This window comes from Micropterus salmoides, unplaced genomic scaffold (genome assembly GCF_014851395.1).
Source record: "Micropterus salmoides isolate LMB-PRFRI ecotype aquatic unplaced genomic scaffold, ASM1485139v1 Ms_hic_scaffold_5, whole genome shotgun sequence".
In the NCBI taxonomy this organism is placed as follows: domain Eukaryota; kingdom Metazoa; phylum Chordata; class Actinopteri; order Centrarchiformes; family Centrarchidae; genus Micropterus; species Micropterus salmoides.
In genome coordinates, this window is record NW_024044237.1 from 36678706 (window position 1) to 36693641 (window position 14936).

The following is a 14936-nucleotide window of genomic DNA, read 5'->3' on the forward strand; positions in this document are numbered from 1 at the left end:
CTTCGTGCCGTCTTTATATTCTGATGTTTTTTAGTGAAAACCAGCTGCTGGGTCTCTTGAGTTCAGGGTCCCCTGGCCCCCCGGCCCCCGGGTGTTTTAGTAATGGCTCGTGTTCCTGTCCTGTTCGGGGCCGGGATCCTCTGAGGGGCCACCAGACTGACTGTGTGCCGAGCTGCATCGTTCTGAAGCCACGTGCGCCGGGTCCTTGTTGTGGTTTTGGGACGGTTGGAGAACGGATGTTGGTCCCGGGTGGCTGCGGCTGTTCTTGGTTGTGACACGCATGTTGCCCCCTGGTGATCGCCGCCTCGTGCCGCTGTTAACCTTTGTCTCATCCCCGCCCCCCGCAGGTCCCGGTGGCTCACTGCTTCGGTCCGGCGGGTCAGAAGAAACGTTTCTGCTGCGTCTGCAGGAAGCAGACGGAGGGAAGCACGGCGCTGCGCTGTGAAGGTCAGACCAGTTCCACCTCAAGTTAAACCAGTTCAACCAGCACCTGATTTGAAACCAGTTTCCAGCGTGCCGAACCCGTCGAATGACACCAGAATGTACCTGAAACAACAGACAAAGAAATACTCAGCAGTTATATTATCATATCATTCATCATAATTAAAACAGCACGTACTGATAGATACGGAGCAACACACACAACACTCAAATCAGTAGATTTGTTCTTTTTGCACATTAAAAACACATTAAAGTAGACTTCTTCTTTGATTACTGTCAGTCATGTTGTGGCGGCCGTCTCAGAGTAATAACAGCAGCTGCATGATGTCTATTGCCACTTTTATTGTCTTTTTATTGTCTTCTTCATCACAGTTTGCATAAAGTTTGCACAAGATTTGAATGGAAACATGAACATTGAGATAACTCACAGGAAACAGAGAAGAGATGTGTGAAGATAAGAGTCAGACTGTTACGTATACATATATTTAAATATAAACTAATAATGTAGTTTAGTCAGGGCAGCGTTGTTGATACAGCACATGTCAAACACAGAAAGGGAATAAAATCAGTTAAGATAGAATAAATTAGAAAAGTGCAGGAGAGTAATCTACAGATTATCAAGTTTTATCTGTCGTAAAATGCTGAAATGTCTAAAATGGAAAACTAGTGACGCATTAAACTTCCTGTTGTGAACTGACTGAACCCTGTGACCTTTGACCTCACATTCCTGATCTGACCAGGATTACAGGCTGTCACTAATACAACACGTGTGTGTGTGTTTCAGTGTGCGAGCTGCACGTCCACGCTGACTGCGCTGCCTTCAGCTGTGCAGACTGTCGCAGCTGCCACCTGGACGGGACTCTGGAGCAGGTCGGTATCACCTCAGAGAGCTGGGACTGTGAGAAGAAGGAAAGTCCGTGTGGTGTTTGAACCATCAGTTTAGATGTTTAATTTCATTTCATTTTAAATTTAAAAGTAAAGGAACATAATATTTTTTAATACGAGGGCAAGAAAGTGAAGCGAGAGTAATGAGATCCCTGCTCCGCCATCATGTGTATGAAGAGATCCAGGTTGTCACGTGACGCTCAGGAGTCTCAGTTATAAACGGTGCAAACGTACGAAACAGGGCTGGAAACGTGCGGACGCCACTTCCCAAGCAAAGTTTGTGATCTATAAAAACCAGAGCTGACGGGAGAAAGTGTGTCCTGAAAATAAACTCTGATCCATGCGTACGCACATAAAGAGGAGAAAAGAGAAACGGCGCCTCACACGGCAGAAGTTTGAAACGCTTTGAAATGGATATTATAGTGTAAAATAAATCCAAATATTTACCTCTGAGTATTCCAGGCCAATAAAACTTCATTTGCCAAACAGATGAAAGTCGTTCTGAATAAACAAAAACATGTTAATCTGGAATTATATTAAATAATACTTGCATGCAGCCTAATTTCCTCTCACAGATAAGGTGAACAGGAGGACAAATTAAATTCAGCCGTTTTCAGTGACTCAGTCGAGCAAATAGGAGTGCATAGTTTCATATACTGTTATTACATGTTTCATCTCCGTCACTACTCCTTCCCACGCATCTGTCGTGAAGCGGCTTGAGCTCCGGTGCACAAGCGTTTACTCACCAAACAAAATGCTTCAGCTGGGTTAGATTTCTTTTTGTAGCGTTTCTCTCTAAATTTGCCTCCTTATCCTCGTGCAGACAGTACGTATTAATATTAATGAGTTTCACTGACCATTTACAAACAATTATAGGCGTTTAAAAGGTGCTCGCTCCCAGGCGCCACTGTTCAGCGGAGGGATCTCGTAGTCTTTCCTACGCAGAGTTTTATTAATGAGACCCTGGAGTGTCAGCAGCAGATGCTTCAACAGCTGTCTAATGATCAGCTGATTGATCGGCTCAGTCTGATGTCTGCAGACAAGCGCTCGCTAACGTTAGCCACCAACGGAAGCAGGATCTGATCACTGATCAGTCGTAACCAATAAACACTCAGATTAGCATGTGGAGGCTCTTCAGCCTGTTCCTTCGTAGATAAAGATTAGGAGGCCACCATGTTCCCAGAGTCCTCACCCTCTAAAGGCCACTTTATACTTCTGCGTTGAATCTACACCGTAGCCTGAAGCGCACCTACCTGAAAATGTAACTTTGCGTTGCGATGACGCAGGAAGAGATGCAAGAACTGTGATTGGTCGCTTTGGTAGCGTCGCATTTCCAGCCTGTCCTCCTCCTTTTTCCGCCTCTGCACCGGTTTAAGGGTCGTAAACACACCATCTCCTCCGATGCCTTCTCTATTATAGGCCTATTTCTCCCAAAGAGGCTGATCAGACAGCATGCGTGTTGCACAGGTGGGCCTTAGGATGGCCACAATAAAAGGCCTTAGGATGGCCACAATAAAAGGCCACTCCAAAATGTGCAGTTCCGTCACACAGCACGACGCCACAGGCATGATGACTACAGGAATGTCCACCAGAGCTGTTGCCCGTGAATTGAATGTTCTTTTCTCTACCATAAGCCGTCTCCAAAGGCGTTTCAGAGAATTTGGCAGTACATCGAACAGGCCTCACAACCGCAGACCACGTGTAACCACACCAGCCCAGGACCTCCACATCCAGCATCTTCACCTCCAAGATCATCTGAGATCGGCCACCCGGACAGCTGCAGCAACAATCAGTTTGCATAACCAAAGAATTTCTGCACAAGCTGTCAGGAACCGTCTCAGGGAAGCTCATCTGCATGCTCGCTGTCCTCATCGGGGTCTCGACCTGATGGCAACTTCGCACAGCCATTGAAGAGGAGTGGACCAACACTCCACAGGCCACAATCAACTACCTGATCAACTCTATGAGAAGGAGATGTGTTGCACTGTGAGGCAAATGGTGCTCACACCAGATACTGACTGGTTTCTGGACCCCCACCCGGACCCCCCAAAATACAGTGAAACTGCACATTTTGTAGTGGCCTTTTATTGTGGCCAGCCTAAGGTTTTTTATTGTGGCCAGCCTAAGGTTTTTTATTGTGGCCAGCCTAAGGCTTTTTATTGTGGCCAGCCTAAGGCTTTTTATTGTGGTCAGCCTAAGGCACACCTGTGCAGTACCCATGCTGTCTAATCAGCATCTTGATCACACCTGTGAGGTGGATGGATTATCTCGGCAAAAGGAGAAGTGCTCACTAACACAGATTTGGACAGATTTGCACCAATATTTGAGAGAAATAGGCCTTTTGTGTTCATAGAGAAAGTTTTAGATCTTTGGGTTCAGCTCAGGATGAAAGGGGGCAAAAACTAAAGTGTTGCCTTTATAATTTTGTTCAGTGTAGAAACCCCTCCGCCATCTAGCGCTACGGCAGTCTAACTGCATAGCGACGCAGACGCCAACGCACAAGTATAAATTCTCACAACGACTCAGCGTAGGAGTATAAACTGGCCTTGACCCGACTCCTGGACCCGGGGAGTGACTCCTCGATCAGTGCCCACAGGTATGACCTTTGACCTCTGTTGGCGTCACTGGTTATTGTAATGACAGGGATCTAGTCAAGCCCATTGCATCTGGATTCCCAAATCTGCTGCTTTACAGGACTTTATAAACTGAACGTGAGTGTGTGTGTCAGTGAGTGATGTGATTGGGTGTTATTGATCAGAGTTCAGTCTGACGGATCACCTGACACCTGCTGCTGTCCCACACTGTTCATCGATCCGAGCTGATTGATCGGTCACAGCCGTCAATTAAACTCAACAGCCTGAAGCTGAGGGCCCCGCTGAAAACCAGTTTAACACCAGAGGACTGAAATCAGTCAGAGAGTTGACAGGAAGCAGTCATCAGTACGCTGGTCACATCAGGGGCCCGTGCTCTAATAACCTCCTTCACTGACCCAGGATCTACTTTCTGTCGCTGCAGGATACGTTTCACCACCACTGGAGGGAGGGGAACCTGGCATCGGCGGCGAGGTGTGAGGTTTGTCGGCGTTCCTGTGGTTCCTCTGACGTCATGGCGGGAATGAGGTGCGAGTGGTGCGGCATCACGGTAAGAACCCCCCCCCCCCAAAAGTCCCACGTTTACTGTGTGTCAACCAGGGTTATTATAGTTTAATAGTTTAAATTTTTTTTGCGTTTTGACTTTTTGTTTTCAAGTTTTCCGTTTCTTTTAAAGTGGGTTTGCTGGTTTAGTTTTTATCTTTTGGAAAATGCTCAGTTTTAGCTGTTTTTGTCCATCACGCTGCCTGAACTGCGTTTAGCTTCTGTTTTGGGGGAGCGGGGCTCGCCGTTCTCCGTTAGCTCGTTAAGCTAAGCTAGGATAGCCTTCTTGTGTAAGCTTTTCAAATTGGTGGGATTTTTCATCCTTGTGAAACGTAACACAGATTTTATCACCGTCTGTCGTGAGCTGCCTGCTCAGGCCCATCCACACTACTGCGTTTTAGTTTTAAAGCAACGACCTTTTGCTGCGTTTGCTCCTCCCGTCCAGAAGAAAATGGCAAAAACCAAGACCTAAAAGCGAGAAGTTTGAAAACGCTTTAAACGTTTAAATTTCCGGGTAGCGTTTTAGTGAAGACGGACAAAAACGGTGGACTTTAGAAACGATGACGCTCACGCTCGGCTCTCTGATTGGGTCTCATCAGTCATGCAGAGCAGAAACACGATGCTGCTGACAGAGTTTTTGATTTGGCATTTTTATTATAATATTCTGTACCGTGTAAACAACACTTACAGCCTACACTTGTACTGTGCATGTCGCCGTTTACTTTGCAACAACTTCCAGTCTGTTTTCCGCCACCACCGCTTTTCAGAATCAGAAGGAGCTTTATTGCCAAGTACTGTTTTACACATACGAGGAATTTGCTGTGGTGATGAGGTGCTACACGCAGACAAACATACAGCTGACATAAATGTAGAAATATATAAATATGGAATGGAAGAACAACGTTGCAGATAAATACATGTGCATTATTCTGCGTCTGTGCTGTGCAGAAGTAACGCAACGGAAGAGAATATTGTGTACATAGAAATATATAAACTGACAACATAAAAATATACAACAAAAATCAACAATCAACAACAATTTTTTTTTTACATTCAGTAACAGTCGTTATTGGTCCATGCAAATAAAAATTTGGTTAATGTACTACTATATTCTTTCGCCTAATCTTCTGTAACCACGGAACGCACGCCCAGCGTACCTGAACGCCCACTAGATGTGCGTTTTCAGTCGTTTTAATGTAGACAGAGATCAACTCTGGTACTCTGCTGAAACGCTGCTGTGCTTTGTTTAAAACGGAGTAGTGTGGATGGGGCCTGAGGCAGTCATATTCAGAGTAATCCCGAATGGGACTTTCTCCAGACTTTCACCGCCAAGATGCAAAGTGAGGGGGGGCGTGGCCTAAAAACTGGCACAGGTAAGAAATTGGAAGGTAGATTTTAGGCCCTGTGGAATAAATTAACAAAGACAAAAACTAAAGACCTTCACTTTGTAATTTCAGTTTATTTTAGTTGGTTTTGCAAACAGGTGAAACAGTTCCAGTTGGTAACGGAAGCTCATCAGAGCAATAAATTCCACGAGCAGAAAATGTTTGGGTGATGTTCTCTGTCCTGTTCCTCTCAGGCTGAATACAGTCTGCTCTGTACAGGCGCTTTATGCAGCACCTGAGAGGAAGAGTGCCGGCCGACTCACCTCATCTTCACCCCCCACTAACATCTGAAACCAAACATGCACCCTTGTGTCTTAGAGCGGCCCTGTTGCAGAGATATAAACATAATTATTATAATTTGTTTGATGATATATATTGTTATCGTTATATTGGGAGTCAGATGTTCTGACTGATGCCACTCTCATGTCTGTACGTTCAATATGAAGCTACAGACAGCAGGTGGTTAGCTTAGCTTAGCATAAAGACAGCTAGCCTGGCTCTGTGCAAAGGGAACAAAATCTACCTATCAGCAATGTCTTGTTTGTTTCATCTTTGCAAAAACCTTGAAGCAGTGATCCTCTGGAGTGGATGTGAGGTGGAAGAAGTATTCTGACCCAAACGTTCTGATACCACACTGTAAAAATACTCACAAGTAAAAAAGTTACAAGTAAAAGTACTGCATTGAAAATGTTAAGTATAATCAGGAAAATGTACTTAAAGTATTAAAACTAAAAGTACTCGATGCAGAAAGTAAAATGTGTGTTTTACTATTATATATCATTACATCATTAGATTATTATTCCTCATGCATTCATATAAAGCAGGATTTTACTGCTGTAGCTGTTTGAGGTTGAACTATTTTGCATCAGACTGATGATTCTTTTTCTTTCTGGATCAATCAGCTGATTATTTTCTCCATTAATTGATTGTAACCGTTCTGTAAATAGTGAGAAATGTTGTCCCAGTTGCTCAGAGCCCAAAGAGACTCCAGTCAGTCCAAACCTCAAACTGATCAAAAACACGTTAAAATAATAAAAAGGAAAAGCAGCAAATCTTCACATGAAGTGTTTTTACATGAAAAATAGTATTTCCAGTTAAATTTCTGCCAATGAACTAATGTACCGGCTGTACTTGTATTTATATATGTACTTGTGTTTAATTTATAACTAAACATCATCTTTTATAAACTCTGACTTTGTAAAGTAACTGAAGCTGTCAGATAAATGTGGTGAAGTAAGAAGTCCAACATCAGGAGGAGAAAATACTCAAGTAAAGTACAAGTACCTCTAATTTGTACTTAAATACAATGCTTTAGTAAATGTACTTAGTTTCCGTCCACCACTGTATTTCTTTATTCAGGACGACAGACATTAATCAACATTTCTGTGACAGAGTTAACCAGCTGGCTGATCGGCGAGATGTTTAGAAACCTTCAAAGTGATAAAAAGTTACAGGTCGAGCACATTAAAAGGCCATAAAGACAGTAACAGCAACAAAACAAGAATTCTCAAGAACATAAACCATGCAGAGCAACAGGAAATAACAACAAAGACCATTTCTGCACAGATAGCCACACGAAACAACAGCACAGCCTTCTTCTGGTGCACGCAGAGCAGCAGTGAACAGTATGAACAGCAAGTAAAATCGTCATGTTGATCTGTATAAAAATGTTAAAACATGCATGTTAGTAAAATGGTAACGTACAGCAGTATAGGAGAACATAGCAGATTAAAGTACTAGTAAATATTCCAAACGCACCACAGCAATGCAAAGATGGCCGCCTGGCAACTGAGAATTTACTTCACTTTGTTATTTATACATTATTTAATTTAGTACAAGTAATACCAGTGTTTTGAAGGTTACTTTGGAAATTTTAAAGTTTATCGATTACGAGTTACCTGATTTAAAATGTAATAGTAGTGTAACTATGCAATTACTTTATCAAAGTACCGTAACTTTTCAATTCAATTACTTTTTTACTTCATTCATTACTTTTCTACGGAAGCCCTAAGCATTTTTTTACTCTGTTTTCTCGTGATCTCGCGATAACAAAACAGTAGTTTAACACAGTGGTAACTTCAGTGTGACTGTCACGGTCACAGGACTCATAGCCTACACTGAACACCAACTTTTATTTATTTTATTCTTTCATAATCCCCTTTAACAAAGGTCTCATGAAGAGACTGATTCATGTGTTCACAATAAAGCGCGTGCTGGACTGTGCGCGTCCCGGCGATTGGTCCTCATCCCTCAGCCTATGGACTTTTCATTTCCCCATCATTCCCCGGCAGAGGAAGTTCCTGCGTTTCTCATTCAGGGGAATCCATTTAACGTTGCACATTTCCTGTCGGCTACTTCAGAACCTTTGAAATAACCCTCGGGAAATTTGTGATTGGATAACCCTGAATCTATTCATCACAACTTTGTTGAAGAGGATGATAAAAAAACACACAAAAGAAGAAAGAAAAAGTTGTTTCGGAGTCGAACCCGCGCTCTACCAACTGAGCTAACGGAAATGATCCCAAAGAAACTTCCGTACATTTCTACATTTCTAATGAACGTTTTAAATGTTTAAATGCGTTTTCTAAAGACAGCTTGAGAGGCAGTCTAACTGGCAGACGGGCAGTGCTGCAAATTCAACCATGAGAACCAATCAAACTTTACTTTTCACCGGCTGGAAACAGCAAAGGAAGACATTGTGCACATTAAAAACATGCAGAGACAAAATTTATATTATTATAACATATAGCCGAGCTTTACGGGAAATATTCAGATGTTACCTCCAGAGGGATCATGAACATTTTCATATGTAAATGCAATTTAATCAGACATTTTAGTAACAGATACAGTTACATTTTTTGGTGTGAAAATAAGTACGTAATGAGTAATACTGCTATTATTTTGAAGTCTCATTTCAAAGTCATCTGTTAGTCTCGTTGGGCTGCTGACAAGCAACAAGCCTGGACATTTTAAATGCTCGGGTAAATTAGTTTTACTCTGGTCACGATGGACTTTGATGTGTACGGTAATCAGACTTCTCTTTTTCCTGTCAAAACCTGGTTCCAACTCCTTTCTTGTTGTAGTTTGTGCTCACATGCGGTAGTTTGTGTAAATATAATGAAGCTGCCGACTACACAACCGACTGGAACTTGGAGTTGACAGGGGCCCGACCTGCAAATGTTTTCCCAAGGGCCCTGAACCACCCTCGCAATTAAACATAAAAAGTGGGGAAAAAAGACAAAAACATCTTCCAGCTCCGTTAAACACCCAGATTCATCTCTGAACCACTGATCACTGATCGTCCTGTCTGTCGTCTCTGCAGAGCCATGCGGCGTGTTACCTCAGCGTGCCACCAGAGTGCACTCTGGGACGTCTGCGCTCCATGCTGCTGCATCCGGCCTGCGTACGCCTCGACTCCAGAAACTTCAGCAAGATGCACTGTTACCGCATCAGTGAGAGCTGCAGCCAGGACCTGGGTATGAACACACACACCTCCAAACCACATCCTCTGCTGCTGACACAAACCACACAGAGACACTCGCCTCATTTCCTGACAGCTTCGCTCTGCTCGTCTGAGCTGTGAAACTAAAATTGAGGTTTTTCACAGTGTTAATGATGAAAACTGTTTCTGTGAAGCTCTTCTTTAACAAACGTTTGTCGTCCATTCACTCGGCCTGCAGAGTTAAATTCATCAGCTCGGATTTGAAGGAGGGAACAAGTTGATTAAACAAAAGAAGAAACTGCAGAGTGAGACTCTGCCAGCAGCAGGAGGTTCAAACATATCACTTCTTCATGAATTTAACAAGTGAAACTGAAGCTGCGTCTCAATTCAGATACTTCCGTTAGTACACTAACATGCAGTACACTGTGTACAATGTGTACTTACTTGCGTAGTGGATGTGGTGAACTTACCGGAAATGACGATAAAAACGTTAAATCTTCTTCTGTTTACCTGGGCGGAACATTATCACGATCATTTGACCCCTCCAGGTCGCCAATTTCACAAGTTTAAAAATACGTAGCCGAGACGGCCGCCGTTGGGGGTGAGAAGTGTCCAGCGTTCCACACTCAATATTCTGATAGCTTCTTTTATGTGTGAGTGTAATGAAGAGACACACGACTCCGGTTCTTAACAAATTTAATACCAAACTGGACAAAACCATCCAGTTCTTAAAAGCACTCCAGCACAGAGAAAGAAAGAAACCGGAAACAGTTTGCCAGGTCTGGAAACCGAAGGGGGCACCTCCAGCGCTGACGGAAATTAAAACATTTCCAGCCAACAAGAGGTCGGCTCGCTCGTTTTTTAACGAGCTTTATTACCTGTTGTAATCAGCTGTTTGTTTTGGAGAGGAGGAGACCAACTTCTGCTCCTTGTAAAAACCTCCTGACTGATGAAAACTTCAGTCTCACTCCATCAGCTGTAAACACACCGCAGGACTCGCTGCACACCGGCTGCTGTTTCCGAGCCATTAGTACGATGCAGATGCACGATGTCAGGCGGACATCGGCGAGACTTCTCTGGCTATCTGGGTGTTGATTGTGACTTATTGGTTTGCAAAAGCAGTAGCAGCAAAGTGGATTTAAAACACCCAAAATCCTTGACTTAAGGCCACAATCCCGGGGACCTGCGGGGACCTGCGGGGACCTGGGGGTGTAAAATAAAGTCCCCGGAACTATTTTAAACTGATGTTAAAGTTCCTGCAGTGGAAACACGGCTAGAGTGCACTGCATTCTGACACGCTTCTCGGTGTGGACACACTTATGCACTCAAAATAGCAAGTGTGACTGCAGAAGGACCAGAGTTGACACCCTGCAGAAGACAAAAACTACATGCAAGTAAAATGTTAGATTAAAACCAGATTTAAATCAGATATCATAAGACAAGAATATGAAGATCATGTCTGTCTTTGTCCTTTATTTATTTACCAGGTTAAAGTCTCACTAAGATTAAAACTTCTTTTTCAAGCAAGACGCAGCCAAGAAGGCAGCATCAGTACAGCACAGCAGCATGAACCGGCTGAAAATATTCAGTTCAGGTGGTTAAAGCTTCAAAAACACCGAACAACACTGACTCGAACTGATTCGGTCCTCCAGCCGCTGGAGACATTTCTTTTCTGTGTTTTGTGCACCGCCATGCGTCACTGAAGGAAGTCCTTGTTTCATTTCAGATAACTCGGATGAAATTGATGCGTCTGCTGCTGTGTCTAAAGACGGTCAGCCGGCTGCTCCAGAGTCAGGTCAGTGTTCAGTCCCGGTCAGATCAGAGGCGAGATGAAAACAGGAGGAGTCATGCATTAAAATATTCCAGAGTAGAAGTTGAAGGTTGTGTAAAAGTGTGTGTATATAATATAAATATAATAAATATATAATAAATTTTTAACACGCACGCACGCTTACTGTTTTATTTATTTTATTTAAAAAAAAATTCTATATTTTTATTTTTTTAACACACAAACACACGCACGCTTACTGTTTTATTTATTTAATTTAAATTTTTAATATCTTTTTATTTATTTAAAACAAACACACACACGCTTTAATTACTTGTTTAGTGAAATGTATGGGGTTGATTGTTCTTATGTCGTTTGTATGAAGCTTTGTCAATATTGTTGTTGGATTCATGCCAAGAAAGCTCATTTGAATTGAATTTGAATTGTGTGTGTGTGTGTGTGTGTGTGTGTGTGCGTGCGTGTGCGCGTGTGTGTGTGCGTGCGTGCGTGTGTGCGTGCGTGTGTGTGTGTGTGTGTGTGTGTGCGTGCGTGTGTGTGTGTGTGTGTGTGTGCGTGTGTGTGTGTGTGTGTGTTCTGACCAGCAGGGAAACAGTTCCTGAAGGTGTTTGACGGTGATGATGCAGTCAAGCGCGGCTTCTACCGATTGGTCTCCATCATTCGAGCCACAAGGAATGAGGAAGTGGTGGTGAGCACTCGGCCCCTTCCCTAAAACATTTCACACCCACTACTACTGCTATTTTTAGTACTGTCACTACTACTACTCTACTACTACTACTACTGCCACTATCACTTCCACTGCTACTGCTAGAGTACTACTACTGCTAGTTTTATAACTACTATCACTACTACTACTGATGGAGTACTACTACTGCTAGTTTTAGTACTGTCACTACTACTACTCTACTACTACTACTACTGCCACTATCACTTCCACTGCTACTGCTGGAGTACTACTACTGCTAGTTTTATAACTACTATCACTACTACTACTGATGGAGTACTACTACTGCTAGTTTTATAACTACTATCACTACTACTACTGCTAGAGTACTACTACTGCTAGTTTTATAACTACTATCACTACTACTACTGATGGAGTACTACTACTGCTAGTTTTATAACTACTATCACTACTACTACTGCCACTATCACTTCCACTGCTACTACTAGAGTACTACTACTGCTAGAGTACTACTACTGCTAGTTTTATAACTACTATCACTACTACTACTGCTGGAGTACTACTACTGCTAGTTTTATAACTACTATCACTACTACTACTGCTGGAGTACTACTACTGCTAGTTTTATAACTACTATCACTACTACTACTGATGGAGTACTACTACTGCTAGTTTTATAACTACTATCACTACTACTACTGCCACTATCACTTCCACTGCTACTGCTGGAGTACTACTACTGCTAGTTTTATAACTACTATCACTACTACTACTGCTGGAGTACTACTACTGCTAGTTTTATAACTACTATCACTACTACTACTGCTGGAGTACTACTACTGCTAGTTTTATAACTACTATCACTACTACTACTGATGGAGTACTACTACTGCTAGTTTTATAACTACTATCACTACTACTACTGCCACTATCACTTCCACTGCTACTGCTGGAGTACTACTACTGCTAGTTTTATAACTACTATCACTACTACTACTGCTAGAGTACTACTACTGCTAGTTTTATAACTACTATCACTACTACTACTGCTAGAGTACTACTACTGCTAGTTTTATAACTACTATCACTACTACTACTGATGGAGTACTACTACTGCTAGTTTTATAACTACTATCACTACTACTACTGCCACTATCACTTCCACTGCTACTACTAGAGTACTACTACTGCTAGAGTACTACTACTGCTAGTTTTATAACTGCTATCACTACTACTACTGCTGGAGTACTACTACTGCTAGTTTTATAACTACTATCACTACTACTACTGCTGGAGTACTACTACTGCTAGTTTTATAACTACTATCACTACTACTACTGCTGGAGTACTACTACTGCTAGTTTTATAACTACTATCACTACTACTACTGCTAGAGTACTACTACTGCTAGAGTACTACTACTGCTAGAGTACTACTACTGCTAGTTTTATAACTGCTATCACTACTACTACTGCTGGAGTACTACTACTGCTAGTTTTATAACTGCTATCACTACTACTACTGCTAGTTTTATAACTGCTATCACTACTACTACTGCTGGAGTACTACTACTGCTAGTTTTATAACTGCTATCACTACTACTACTGCTAGAGTACTACTACTGCTAGTTTTATAACTGCTATCACTACTACTACTGCTAGAGTACTACTACTGCTAGTTTTATAACTGCTATCACTACTACTACTGCCACTATCACTTCCACTGCTACTACTAGAGTACTACTACTGCTAGAGTACTACTACTGCTAGTTTTATAACTACTATCACTACTACTACTGCTGGAGTACTACTACTGCTAGTTTTATAACTACTATCACTACTACTACTGCTGGAGTACTACTACTGCTAGTTTTATAACTACTATCACTACTACTACTGCTAGAGTACTACTACTGCTAGTTTTATAACTACTATCACTACTACTACTGCTAGAGTACTACTACTGCTAGTTTTATAACTATCACTACTACTACTGCTGGAGTACTACTACTGCTAGTTTTATAACTACTATCACTACTACTACTGCTGGAGTACTACTACTGCTAGTTTTATAACTACTATCACTACTACTACTGCTGGAGTACTACTACTGCTAGTTTTATAACTGCTATCACTACTACTACTGCTGGAGTACTACTACTGCTAGTTTTATAACTGCTATCACTACTACTACTGCTAGAGTACTACTACTGCTAGTTTTATAACTGCTATCACTACTACTACTGCTAGAGTACTACTACTGCTAGTTTTATAACTACTATCACTACTACTACTGCTGGAGTACTACTACTGCTAGTTTTATAACTGCTATCACTACTACTACTGCTGGAGTACTACTACTGCTAGTTTTATAACTGCTATCACTACTACTACTGCTAGAGTACTACTACTGCTAGTTTTATAACTGCTATCACTACTACTACTGCTAGAGTACTACTACTGCTAGTTTTATAACTGCTATCACTACTACTACTGCTGGAGTACTACTACTGCTAGTTTTATAACTGCTATCACTACTACTACTGCTGGAGTACTACTACTGCTAGTTTTATAACTACTATCACTACTACTACTAGAGTACTACTACTGCTAGTTTTATAACTACTATCACTACTACTACTGCTAGAGTACTACTACTGCTAGTTTTATAACTGCTATCACTACTACTACTGCTAGAGTACTACTACTGCTAGTTTTATAACTGCTATCACTACTACTACTGCTGGAGTACTACTACTGCTAGTTTTATAACTGCTATCACTACTACTACTGCTAGAGTACTACTACTGCTAGTTTTATAACTACTATCACTACTACTACTGCTGGAGTACTACTACTGCTAGTTTTATAACTACTATCACTACTACTACTGCTGGAGTACTACTACTGCTAGTTTTATAACTACTATCACTACTACTACTGCCACTATCACTTCCACTGCTACTACTAGAGTACTACTACTGCTAGAGTACTACTACTGCTAGTTTTATAACTACTATCACTACTACTACTGCTGGAGTACTACTACTGCTAGTTTTATAACTACTATCACTACTACTACTGCTGGAGTACTACTACTGCTAGTTTTATAACTACTATCACTACTACTACTGCTGGAGTACTACTACTGCTAGTTTTATAACTGCTATCACTACTAC

The 14936-nt window shown here is 41.8% G+C and overlaps 1 protein-coding gene across 2 annotated transcripts in view; it reads left to right on the forward strand.

Annotated features, from left to right (window-relative positions):
• Positions 1–14936, forward strand: part of LOC119888974 (diacylglycerol kinase theta) — a 49644-nt gene that overhangs the window by 10774 nt on the left and 23934 nt on the right. The window contains exons 3-8 of one of the 2 annotated variants that reach the window (XM_038699796.1): positions 348–447; positions 1226–1311; positions 4342–4467; positions 9168–9321; positions 11014–11082; positions 11661–11761. In XM_038699796.1, coding sequence (XP_038555724.1) covers positions 348–447; positions 1226–1311; positions 4342–4467; positions 9168–9321; positions 11014–11082; positions 11661–11761 — 636 coding nt within the window. Of the gene's footprint in view, positions 1–347; positions 448–1225; positions 1312–4341; positions 4468–9167; positions 9322–11013; positions 11083–11657; positions 11762–14936 lie in introns of both variants that reach the window. The other variant, XM_038699795.1, reaches the window with a different exon arrangement.